This window comes from Leuciscus leuciscus, assembly GCF_965113295.1.
Source record: "Leuciscus leuciscus genome assembly, chromosome: 6".
In the NCBI taxonomy this organism is placed as follows: domain Eukaryota; kingdom Metazoa; phylum Chordata; class Actinopteri; order Cypriniformes; family Leuciscidae; genus Leuciscus; species Leuciscus leuciscus.
The window spans coordinates 41,901,703-41,914,826 of NC_138730.1; the positions used below are offsets into that span (position 1 = coordinate 41,901,703).

Here is a 13,124-nt window from a genome sequence, read left to right on the forward strand (position 1 = left end):
ACAGTAGGAACAACAAGTTTATATGTAGGCCTACGTTTTTTTCTTACTTGTTGAGGAGTCAGTTATTGGTTTATTTATTTTATTTATTTATTTTTTGTTAATGTATTCAATGCAGTGCTGTTTCTTCTTTGTAAAATAAATAATAATAAAAAATAAAATAAAATTATAATAATAAAAAAAAAACAGTGAATAATTAAGTTGGGTAAATCTACTCGTGCGCAAATGTGCTTAACTGCGGCCTCTAGTGACAGATTTCTACAGACCTGACAAACACCAGAACGTCTTCCTCTGTCCCCCGGAAGTGACGCATTCTCTGATTGTCAACATGCAAGATGGCGACTCATCACAGACAGAACGCTGCTGGACGGAGGAAAGTCCAGGTGATCATTTACACATACTATTTCGGGACTTTAAAACTATTTATTACTGAATTCTTAATACGTTTACGTGTTTCAGGAAATTGTCGCCCAATGTAGTGTCCACAGTATTTACAAACCGAAACATTTCCGCCCTTTCAAAAATGACAGTGGTGTTACCATAGTACAGTGATGATATCTAACGCACTGGCATACAGTCATTTTCTGGTGTGTCCAAATACTTTTTCGGGACACTGCACACACTACAGATATGTGATATTGTAATTGTAAACAGATGTCTGCTCAATTATTAAATTCTTTAGATAAAGACATGTTTTTGGCATACAGATTTTGTATAAGCCTTAAAATCTAATGTTAATCTCTTAATGACTGATTTACAAGACACAGATGGTTCCTAAGGCTCTCTTTGTAATATTTTTTTCTATAACTTTAGTTGATAGGCAGTTTAGTAGACTGTAGGTAATCTCTAATTTTCTAATAAACATATATATTTTTTGTTAATAATGCTGAGTTTACAGGTTTCCTATGTGATTAGAGATGAGGTGGAGAAGTACAACCGTAACGGTGTGAACGCTCTTCAGCTGGATCCTGCTCTCAACAGACTCTTCACGGCCGGCCGAGATTCAATCGTCAGGATATGGAGTGTCAATCAACACAAAGTACAACCAGCATGCTCATGATTTATGAATATTGATGCACTTGGTCCCTTGTTTTTCTACTATGTGACCATATCTTCCATTTTCACCATTAAAATCATATTTTTTTCCCGTTCTGTCTCTTTATGGTTAAATGTTTATGATATTTCCAGCTTTATGTGCTACTGTACTGACAGCTGTTTGCTATTACAGCAGGATCCTTACATCGCTTCGATGGAGCATCACACTGACTGGGTCAATGACATCATTCTCTGTTGTAACGGAAAAACATGTACGTTTAAGCACTTCAGGAGATTTTTACAGGATGCTCAGATCTCATCAAATATATTCAAATTATTAGATAGTTTCAGTGGATTGTTTTGTTTTGTAGTGATATCAGCCTCCTCGGACACCACTGTGAAAGTCTGGAATGCACACAAGGGATTCTGCATGTCCACGTTACGGACACATAAGGTATGTTTCATATTTTGTAGACCTTGTTTTAATTTTTTTAATGCTTTGTTTACATTTTCAACTTTGTGTATTGTTGCTGTAATGAGCATGAAAAAAGTTCTGCAAAGTTACAAAGCACAAAGGCACTCCATAGGGAGTTATTCTCTATATCAGTGTCACTGTTTCTGAACTCCCTGAAACGCATCCATTGTAGTCTTGAGTTTTCTTCCGGGAACGAACACGTCACAATATTCCTCATTTAAATAATTCCCACCCAAGGCATACGCGAAAAAGGGGCGAGGTCTGGTTGAGTTGCATTAGTAGTGTGTTGAAGCTCACAGTTATGGTAAGAGGCTCGACATTTCCCCAAACACACTCGGGAGAGGTTGACCAATCACAACACACTGATCCAGCCGACCAATCAGAGCACATTGCGCTTTTCAGAAGGAGGGGCTTCATAGAGACAGGAACTAAACAGGGTGTTACTAACAGACTGGGAAAAGAGGTGCTGCAACAATGTCAAATATGTGAGAAAAAAAAAGTGTGTTTTTTGGACATTCAAGCATGAATACCTATTCCAGTAGACCCTAAAAACAAAATCAAGACTTTGTAATAGGGAATAATATGGCCTCTTTAATTATGCTGACGGTGGCCAGACATTTGACTGTCTGCATAAACTCTTGTCCACTTTGGAGCTTCCAGAGTTTGCCTAGAAAACAGACTGAAGCTAATTTGTACTATTTTTTTGTGTGTGCAAAATTACTATATATGAGACTTATGACTGTGTTGATGGAGACAGTGGTTGTGATTCACACTTCAGGACTACGTCAAAGCTTTAGCATATGCGAAAGACAAGGAGCTGGTGGCATCAGCCGGGCTGGACAGGCAGATCTTCCTGTGGGACGTGAACACGCTGACGGCTCTGACTGCCTCTAATAATACAGTCACCAGTGAGAAAACTCTCTTTATCATAACTCTTGACACAGGCTTCCTTATAATTCACTGAGTATGAGAGAGTCAGATGAATGAGGAAACCCTTTCGCTCTGAAGAGAGTGCACAAATGTGTTCATATTTTCTGTGACAGCTTCCTCGCTGAGTGGAAACAAGGACTCCATCTACAGTCTGGCCATGAATCAGGCAGGAACCGTGATCATCTCAGGATCTACAGAAAAGGTTAGTCTTACGATGTTTTACTTTCACATTTGAAGGAAGGAATATTGTCATTCATGTGACTGCAGGCAGGTTCAAATAACATTTTTTAACTTGCAGAACATGTTTTGTGGCACATTTTTTGTTATAACAGGTCTTGAGGCTCTGGGATCCACGAACATGTGCAAAACTAATGAAGCTGAAAGGCCACAGTGACAACGTCAAATCATTATTACTAAACAGAGACGGCACCCAGGTAGGACTTTGACACAATTCCAGACAATATTGCACACTTTGTGTGCATTTCATGGCAAATTAGAAAGAAAAAAATACCCAGATACATTTAAAAAATATACAGTACAGGACAGGTCAAAAGTTTGGAAACATTACGATTTTTTTATATTTTTGAAAGAAGTCTCTAATGCTTATCAAAGCTGCGTTTATTTGATCAAAAATACAGGGGAAAAAAACTGTAATATTGTGAATATTATTACAACTTAAAATAATGGTTTTCTATTTGAATATATTTAAAATATAATTTATTTCTGTGATCAAAGCTGAATTTTCAGGATCATTACTCCAGTCTTCAGTGTCACATGTGACATCCAGTCTATCACATGATCCTTTAGAAATCATTCTAATATTCTGATTTATTATGAGTGTTGGACACAGTTCTGCTGCCTAATATATTTGATGAATAAAAGGTTAAAAAGAACTGCATTTATTCAAAATAAAAAAAATATTTTATAATAATGTAAATCTTCTTTACTATCACTTTTTATCAATTTTACACATCCTTGCTGAATAAAAGTATTGATTTATTTCAAAAAAAGAAAGAAAAAAAATTACTGACCAGTAGTGTATATTGTTGTTACAAAAGATTTCTATTTTTTTTTAAATTGCTGCTTTTTTAAAAACTTTTTATTCATCATAGTATCACAGGTTATGAAAAAAAATATTAAGCAGCAGAACTGTTTCCAACTTTGATAATGAATCATCATATTAGAATGATTTCTAAAGGATCATGTGATAGACTGGAGTAATGATCCTGAAAATTCAGCTTTGAATCACAGAAATAAATTATATTTTAAAGTATAATAAATTAAAAAGCAATTATTTTAATAATATATCACAATATAAAAAAAAAAAATTCTGTATTTTTGATCAAATAAATGCAGGCTTGATAAGCAGAAGAAACTTCTTTCAAAAATAGTAATGTTTCCAAACTTTTGACATGTACTGTATATATATATTTTAATAAATTGTTTTGCTATTCAGATTGGTTTTGTTCAAGTTTTGGCATTCACTGACTCTGCTAATGTTATCCGCATGCTGTGTTTCTCTGTCTAGTGTCTCTCCGGTAGCTCAGACGGCACGATACGCTTGTGGTCCCTCGGCCAGCAGAGATGTATCGCCACATACCGGGTCCACGATGAGGGCGTGTGGGCCCTGCAGGCGAACGAGGCCTTCACACACATCTACTCCGGAGGACGTGACCGAAAGATCTACTGCACAGACCTGCGAAACCCTGACATACGTGTGCTCATATGTGAAGAGAAAGCTCCCGTCCTGAAGGTGAGAGCGAGCTTAAGATGCATAGTGCTTGAAAATAAAGAAATGAAATGCTACTCTTATAATTTATCTTATGCTCTGTGCAGATGGAATTGGACAAATCAGCCGACCCTCCTCAAGCCATTTGGGTGTCCACAACTAAATCATTTGTGAACAAATGGGTGAGTTACATAACCACAATTCAGATGGTTCTTTTCTTAAAGCAAAAGTTTATAAAATTCTGTCATTATTCTGCCTCAATATGAATTGAGCAACTGTATTAATTTTTCTCAGTGAACACCTATCCTAACCCTAACTAGACAGCCGAATTACTGACAATATTCAAGAATCAACTGAAAACTCAGTTTGTTTGCAGCACTTGTTTGCATGAAAGTTCTTGCATATGTGAGCAATGATGACAGAATTTTCATTTCAGGTTGAACTGTCACTTTAAATATACATGATGTAATCAGAGTTTCTGCGGGTCTTAAAAAGGTCTTTTAATTCACCTTTACACAAATTAAGGCCTTAAAAAGGTCTTAAATCAGAGCTGAAAGTCTTCAATTCATGAAGTCAAGGCATTAAATCTTACATGCATTGCAAAAATATCTTTCTCAGTATTTTTGTTTTCAAATATGAATATCTGAGCATCTTTAAATCAAGATACATGTACTTGAGATGGAAATGTAAAAATTAAGTCTTGAAAGATTTATTTAAAAAAAAGTGTTTTAAAAAAACAAAAACAAGAACAAATACCTGTCAATGGCCAATGAAAATTTCCCTTTGGATTTCTGACCCCACTGACAGATATTTGTTCTCGTTTTAATCATGAACTCACTTAATTGATCAAATTTACAGAAAACAAGACTTCATATTTGATGTAATTTTGCTTCTCCAGTAAATGCATCTTGATGTATTTACTGTATTTAGACATTTGCACTGGAAAACAAGACAAAAATACTCTTTTGTGGGATCTGAAGGTACAGAAAAAGTTATTTCCATATTCTAGTGGTTGGGCGCAGAGCTATTCAAGCTACCCTAAACCCTTCTTTTCTTTAAAGTGAATGTATTTTCAAACTCTGAAGTGTCGTTAATACTACTCATTGTCTTCCTCCCTAGACATTTACATTTAGAGAACATATTGACATATTGCGTTCCCTTCAAATTATTCCTTACATTTTCTTTACTTGGTCTTAAAAAGGTCTTTTAAAAAGTCTTAAATTTACCTTCAGAAACCCTCAATAATTAGACATTAGCCTATGCCTAAGCATATATCTGCAATCTAATTTAAATGTGTTGAATTGCATCATTCAATCAGCTCATGTGTATTTGTCTTTCTCTCTTTGTCATGATCAGTCTCTAAAGGGCATGCATAACTTCAGAACATCTGGAGACTACGACAACGACTGTAGTGCTCCACTGACTCCACTGTGTACACAGCCAGAGCATGTCATCAAAGGTAAAAGACCATCAGTGTTAGCTAGAACAAGCATCTGACCTTAAAGCTGGAGGTCAGAGTGGTGTTGTTCAATGGTTAAAGCTTAAACCACCAAGGTTGCTGGTTGTGAAAGACACCAAACCCCTGTTTCTCCAGGGAAATTGTATAAGCAAGTGTACTGTCAGTTGCTTTGGATAAAACATCTACTGTTTTTTAATCTATAATTGATTAAAAACTTGTATTGAACTGAGTTTAATTTAATTTCAGGTGGCACCAGCATCGTTCAGTGTCATATTCTCAATGACAAGAGGCACATACTCACTAAAGACAGCAATAACAGTGTGGCATTCTGGGATGTCCTTAAGGTAAGTGCAGATCATGAGAAGCTTTTGTGGCATCTTTTGGCCAACCGTTATGTAATCCTGCTCTGTTTTTTAGGCATGTAAGGGGGAAGACCTGGGTAAAGTGGACTTTGATGAGGAAATCAAAAAGAGGTTCAAGATGGTCTATGTGCCGAACTGGTTTTCTGTAGATCTCAAAACAGGGGTGAGTATTAGGGCCTGTCCACACGGAGACGCGTTTCGCTGTATACGTATAAATGTTTTATCGTATTGGCGTTTCGTCCACACGGATCCGGCGTTTTCGGAGACTGAAACCGCTATTTTTTTAAACCGGGTCTCAAGGTGGATGAATCTGAAAACGCCGCCCTTGCGTTTTCGTGTGTACGGCCAATCCGTATATTTTGTGAAACGATGATGTCATCATCACACCAAGCGTCAACTAGTCAGACACCGTTAAGTCACAGCAACTACATTTATGGTTTTTCATATTGTTCAACAAAGTTCTTGATTAAAAAAGAAAAAAGAAAAAAAGAAGCTACTGTGCCTAATATTATTGTTGTATACAGCGCGCAAGGTTTATGCGCGAGCTCCAAGTCTTCTTCTCCGTTTTTAGTGTATGTCTGTGGCAGAATTACAGCGCCACATACTGGTCTGGCATGTATACTACATCGTTTTGAGTCGGTTTCAGTGGTTTCGTGTGTACGCAGATATTTCTTGAGACGACGCCGTGTTTACGGAATATTTTTTTTGAACGGGAAAAAAAAAAATCGGATAGGGAAAGCTCTGGCTTCGTGTGGATGTGGCCTTAGAGGCAATGCCTTTTGCATTAGCACCATGTTTTTCAATTAAAATAAGGGCGAAGATGCATGTTAATGAGTGTTGAATATGTTGTTGCTGTTTTACAGATGCTGACTATCACGCTGGATGAAAGCGACTCGTTTGCGGCGTGGGTGGCAGCTAAAGACGCTGGTTTTACAAGCCCAGACGGCTCTGACCCAAAGTGTAAAGTTGTCTTAGTCCATAGTGTTGAAAATGCATATGCTGCAAAAATGTCCCCTCTTGATAGGGGCTAAACTATGGAAACTTGTTTCCACCGTGGAGTAAAACAATTAAAAAGGTAATCGTGATTTTTTTCCTCACAACTCTGACTTTTTTTTCTCAGAATTGTGAGATCCAAACTCGAAATTGCGGGGGAAAAAAGTCTGAATTGTGAGATAAAAAGTTGCAATTACCTTTTTTATTTTTGAATCCATGTCAAAAACAAACTTCCATACTAGACTCTTTGTTTGCTGACGATGCATTTTTGAGTAACTGAAAAATGTATTATCATTTTTTGATTACTATTAATGGCCAAGTACCTAAGGTGGGCAGGCACCTATTGTAATCGTTAGTGTTCTTCTTCTGCTCTTGAGTCTATGGCCGCCCATAGAACCGCTTATGGGAAAGTTATAAAATTTGGTACACAGATAAAGCAAAGTCTGAGCTGTTACCATAGCAAATTTGGAGTCTCTAACTCAAACCCTCTAACGCCACCAACTGTCTAAATTTGCACTCACGTTTATGCTAATAACTTTTGACCTGCTATTTTTGCTTATAATAACTAATGAACGGTTTGGCCAAAAATCACAAAACGAGTCTCTTTAGATTCAGTACAGCTTGCTAAGTCGATCAGTACCCAATTTTCCCATATCGGCCATTTAGACATTGGCGTATAATTGCGGAATTCTGTAATTGTCATTGGCACCATGTTTTGAGAGTGCCACCTTGTGGTCAAAAATAATAATGAAATAATAAAATAAAAATAAATAAAAATAAAATATATATATATATATATTTATTTATTTATTTTTTAAATCTAGATAGAAATGCTTTTAATTTAGCAACTCTTTAAAATCCTTTTAGAATATAGTTTTGAAAAACAAGACAATTATACAGATAAACAACAGGATTTTAGAAGTCTCTGTTTGTTTGTTTTTCAACCTTACAACATTAACTCAACAGTGGGAATTATATAACATAACTATTCTTTGTGTTTATTCATATGTTCCAGTGAATCTTGGTGGGCTGCTCCTGCAGGCCCTGTTGGAATTCTGGCCCAGAACTCACATAAACCCAATGGAAGAGGAGGAAAATGAGCTCAACCATGGTAGGTGCTTTTGTAAAAAAATATTTTAATTTTAATATTCAACAATTTTAATAAAGGCATTTAAATACGATTTTTATTATATAGAAGGAATTATTTTCTAGTAATACTTTTTAGTACTGAATAAAGTTTACCTTGACTCTTATCTGCCATCTTGGATGAAAATTCGCTTAATTTGTAAGTCGCTTTGGACAAAAGCGTCTGCTAAATGTAAATGTAAATTATTTTGCAATGCATAGATAGCCTTATCCGCAAAGGATGCTTTCATTTATTTTTTGCGTTTATGCAAAACTTAATTCTGAACTCATATCTGGAGTTCAGATTGCATAGTTATAAAACATCTGATATTCTGCCATATGTAAATATGCACTTGGTTTCTGACTTTTTTTCTGTTTGTCTGCAGTAAACGGTGATCAGGAGAGCCGAATTCAAAAGGGCAACGGCTACTTCCAGGTTCCCCCACACACTCCTGTCATCTTTGGTGAAGCGGGCGGAAGAACATTGTTTAGGTCAGAATGATGAAGACTTTAAATCACCGTCCTTCCTGGATCTTGTCTTCATTATAAGCCATATTTCCTTCCAATTCCAGGTTATTATGCCGAGATTCTGGAGGAGAGACAGAGTCTATGTTACTGAATGAAACTGTACCTCAATGGGTTATTGATATCACTGTAGATGTGAGTGTTTAAAATCCCACAATCATCCCATTATGTGTCCATCATATGGATAATGTTATATAATATGAACTGCTTTCTTTCCTGCTTCAGAAAAACATGCCAAAATTCAACAAGATCCCGTTCTACCTCCAACCTCACTCATCATCCGGGGCCAAAACACTCAAAAAGTATGTAGTCTATAAGTGAGAAAATGGAAGATTCTTTTTTTAATAATCATTATGCTTAGTCTAATTTCTAATTGGATATTTTAGACATCTTGTAAGATAAATGCATTTGAATTGTAAAAGTGATGTATAAATAGTAATATTTTGGAGATTATTCATCACGGCCTGTTGTTTTCAGGGACCGTCTGTCTGCTAGTGACATGCTGCAGGTGCGGAAAGTGATGGAACACGTCTATGAGAAGATCATCAACCTTGACACGGAGTCACAGACCACCAGCTCCTCAGCCAATGACAAGCCGGCAGAGCTGGAGAAAGAGGAAGACGTGGCAGTGATGGCCGAAGAGAAGATTGAGCTCATGTGTTTAGATCAGGTTAGACCTGCTATCACCTTCTTTACTGCCTCCAGACAAGAAAACACACTCATTGCTCCAATGTACTCATTATTTGCTCTTCAACATTTCATTTTTCCCAGATGCTGAAACAAATTTAAATGAGGTGACCGTTATTTAGTTTTGATTGGTTGTTTTTTGCTAAACAACTGGCCTTTACATTGACACTGTGAAGCTTTGTCAGAGCAGTCCAGTAGAACTGCTTTTGTGACATCAATAACCCTTCATAACAATATTACAAGTGTGAAACATTGATTAACCCAGGTGTAAAAGTGGCCATAACCCCAGTTAAACACGTGTGAAAAGCCAGGAACAGATATTAAAACTTAAGTAAATCATTCACTACCCCACAGTTTTGGTTACTTTCCCCTGCTTTAACATTATTTTCATCCTTATATTGCATTAATGCTCGACTGCACTGAATTTGATTGAAATTTCAGGCAAGATTTTATCGTTCGCATTTTGTTCCTAAAGGCCCATTCACACCAAGGACGAAAACCACAATGATATTGTTTTAAAAATCATTCTAAATTTAAAAGAATAGCAAAGTTCACACACCACGACTATAATGATAACGACACATAGAAACAATATCGTAATTTCGAATATCGTAACATCGTAACTTTGACAGCCAATCAGAAGCAGGAGACAACAAATCTGCAGTGCATGCTTATAAACAGAGCATTGGTGTGAATGCTAATATAGTTATCGTTTGTTGTGTGAACGGCCTTAAAGGATTAGTTCACCCCAAAATGAAAATTTCCTAATAATTTACTCACCCCAATGCCATCCAAGATATCCATGTCTTTCTTTCCTCAGTGGGAGAGAAATTATGTTTTTTGAGGAAAACATTTCTGGATTTTTCTTCTAACAATTGGTCACCATCGTTTTTAAGTCCAAATCAATGCAGTTTCAAAAGTCTTTGAAGTGTTTAAAGCTACACTGTGTGATATTTTCCCCCATCTAGCGGTGAAATTGTATATGACTACCCAGTGAATATTAGTTTCTGTTCCTTTCAATTTCGAGGGCATTTTAACTCCTACGGTGGCCGTATTATTCCAAGATTAACATGGCTTCCAGTTCGACTTCGTCCAATTGCGCCTTTAAAACTATCACCTGTGATCCGTCGCAGCACAGATTCATGTTACAAGGTAAACAATACTTTTTCACCATTGACGCGAGGAAAAGTAACGCAAGTTATACTAGAGGTCGTTCTGGCGTTATGCACAACCATGCTATGGTTAGACAAGCAACTACAAAACTTCGAATTTACACAAATAGGCTGAATTACCTGTCGAGAAGAAAGCAGGCAACTTCGGCGTCCGTTTTAAAATCTTTGCTCCTCGAGCTCTTTCCATCTGGGAAAAGTTACTCCAGGGTTGACTTTGGTCTTGCTGATTTGCCTGTCGCGTTGACGTTTTAATTCTCTCTTTCGCTTCCTTGGCGACTCTGCCACATGTCCTCGAGAATAGGTGTGATCCTCCATCAGCAATCTTTCAAATCTGCCGGCAGTCGCGAGTAATCTCCCCCTCGCATTCGTCTCTGTGTCACTGAGTGTAAAGCGCGAAAGGCGAAGCTTGAATTTACATGTATGTCCCTCTTTGGCTAATGTAGTTTCAAGATGGAGGGGCAACATGGCGACAGGCATTCGAACCCCTCACCCGTATGTACTTTCAATGGCAGATTATAAACTTACGAGAATACTTTATTACTTGAAAGAAGTAAATATACATTAATGAGCACAAATATTTTTGAAAGAACTAAGTGTTTTTTGCTAAGAATCAACAAAAAAAATTACACAGTGTAGCTTTGAACGGGCTGTACGCGATCACAGCTGAAGAAGAGGTTGTTATCTAGCGAAACAATAGGTCATTTTAAAAACAAATTTACCTTCAATAGTTCGGATTGAGCTGATCAACAAACGGACAGGGAACTACGTCATCACGTTGAAAGGTCAAACGCTCTTTAACAAAAAAAGGTCAAACAATGATGGCAGACGATTTTGAAGTTGAAGGAGAAAATGAGATGGAGTTTCAATGGTCGCATTGTAAACAGTGGGGCGGTACTTCTGCCGGCGCCGGCGTGACCTTTCAATGTGATGACGTAGTTCCCTGTCCGTTTGTTGATCAGCTCAATCCGAACTATTGAAGGTAAAAAAGTCTATAAATTAGATTTTTTTTTTTTTAAATGACCTATCGTTTCGCTAGATAACACCCTCTTCTTCAGCTGTGATCGCGTACAGCCCGTTTAAACACTTCAAAGACTTTTGAAACTGCTTTGATTTGGACTTAAAAACGATGGTGACCAATGAAGTCCATTGTCAGAAGAAAAATCCAGAAATGTTTTCCTCAAAAAACATAATTTCTCTCCCACTGAGGAAAGAAAGACATGGATATCTTGGATGGCATTGGGGTGAGTAAATTATTAGGACATTTTCATTTTGGTGTGAACTAATCCTTTAAATGGTAAAAAATGTGAAATGCTTTTTGTAGACTGTTGTTTAAAATGCTTGCTGTCGTTCGTAGGTTTTGGATCCAAACATGGACCTCAGGACTGTTAAGCATTTTATCTGGAAGAGCGGTGGAGACCTGACCATTCATTATAAACAGAAGTCCACGTGAGTCCCTCCGAACACCTTCAGCCCGCATCACTCTGACTTCCAGAAGAAGCTTCCCAGAATGCCCTGCTCTTCTCAGGTCTGATAGACAACCAGGAGGAATGTTTTTTTTCTTCTTCTCATTCTCTTTACACTGGCTGAAGTGACAGAGCCAGCAGAAAGATCTGACCGACAGCTGAAGGTTAAAGACTAAAGATCGACAGTTGTTGCGACGTACTGTAATCAAGGACTTTGTCATTTTTCTGCCTTTATTTCATTTTTTTGTATATTTATTACTGTTGTGTTTAGCGGCGTGTCTCGTCCAGCATGAGGATGATGATGATGATGATGATGCACACGAGTACTTCCATCCTCAAACATTCCAGACACTTTTCAACTAGACCAGAACTGAAGCCAGCTGCTCTTTGAAGCTCAATTGTTCCCATTTTGCTTTTCCCAACTTCTATTTTCTAGGTTTAATATGTTTTTGTCATTTATTTGAAGCTTTTTTTTTTTTTTATCAACCATATTTTGCAATCAGAAATTGAAAGTCCAATGAGGAAGTCTAATGAGGATCTCGAAACTGTTTCAGCAATGCAGCCAATCAAATAAACAAACAAACAAAACACAGTTCCTGTTTTTAATTCATAGAGTAGATGCAATTTACCACAAAAGAATGTCTCATCTGAATGTGTTTGTTCATTTGTGAGGATTAGGAGCACATGACAAGTGTTTGCATCATCTTACCACAGCTTCTGGGAAATATGGACCTGCCCATGTCAGCTGTTACATTAAGACTGACTTTTCTTTTGAATAAAAGTTGAAACTGTTTTTTCACTCTTGGCGTCTGAACATGATTAATAGTAAATGTTTAATTCACTTTTGAGGAAGGAATCCAGGATTTCATGAGTGTCATGTTTGGATCATATTTCATATCTCAAATGCTAACGCTACGATGAGGTTCCACTTGTTATTAATGCATTAGATATGAATTTTTACATTAACTGATGTTAATGTATTCAACATTATTGTTCACCATTAGTTCATGATACCTAATACTTCAATTAGTTATAAATCAAACAAGTCAATAAATCAACCTTTACAGTAAAGCGTTAACAGAAGAAATATTTTGCATTAAGAAAACGAAGACTTGTTTTTGCTCCAGACAATTAAGTATATGCACCCATAATAATTGCATAAAACAATGTGA

At 36.9% G+C, this 13,124-nt stretch overlaps 1 protein-coding gene across 1 annotated transcript; it reads left to right on the forward strand.

Annotated features, from left to right (window-relative positions):
* The first annotated feature begins 276 nt into the window (after window positions 1-276).
* wdr48b (WD repeat domain 48b) lies at window positions 277-12,751 on the forward strand. The gene is made up of 19 exons (XM_082173027.1): window positions 277-380; window positions 896-1,036; window positions 1,226-1,304; window positions 1,404-1,486; window positions 2,286-2,415; window positions 2,551-2,639; window positions 2,770-2,871; window positions 3,966-4,190; window positions 4,274-4,348; window positions 5,523-5,625; window positions 5,872-5,969; window positions 6,043-6,150; window positions 6,851-6,947; window positions 7,996-8,091; window positions 8,492-8,597; window positions 8,678-8,765; window positions 8,856-8,932; window positions 9,108-9,300; window positions 11,844-12,751. Exons 1-19 carry the CDS (start codon window positions 333-335, stop codon window positions 11,937-11,939), a joined length of 2,034 nt encoding a protein of 677 aa, XP_082029153.1. The 5' UTR covers window positions 277-332; the 3' UTR covers window positions 11,940-12,751.
* Window positions 12,752-13,124: the final 373 nt, after the last annotated feature.

What these genes read in the sequence shown, in the direction of transcription:
- wdr48b (XM_082173027.1), top strand. Translation starts at nt 333, where the DNA reads ATGGCGACTCATCACAGACAGAACGCTGCTGGACGGAGGAAAGTCCAG. An exon ending in CTCTAATAATACAGTCACCA is followed by an intron (nt 2,416 to 2,550) that starts GTGAGAAAACTC and finishes TTTCTGTGACAG; the next exon opens with CTTCCTCGCTGAGTGGAAAC. An exon ending in GGAAAATGAGCTCAACCATG is followed by an intron (nt 8,092 to 8,491) that starts GTAGGTGCTTTT and finishes GTTTGTCTGCAG; the next exon opens with TAAACGGTGATCAGGAGAGC.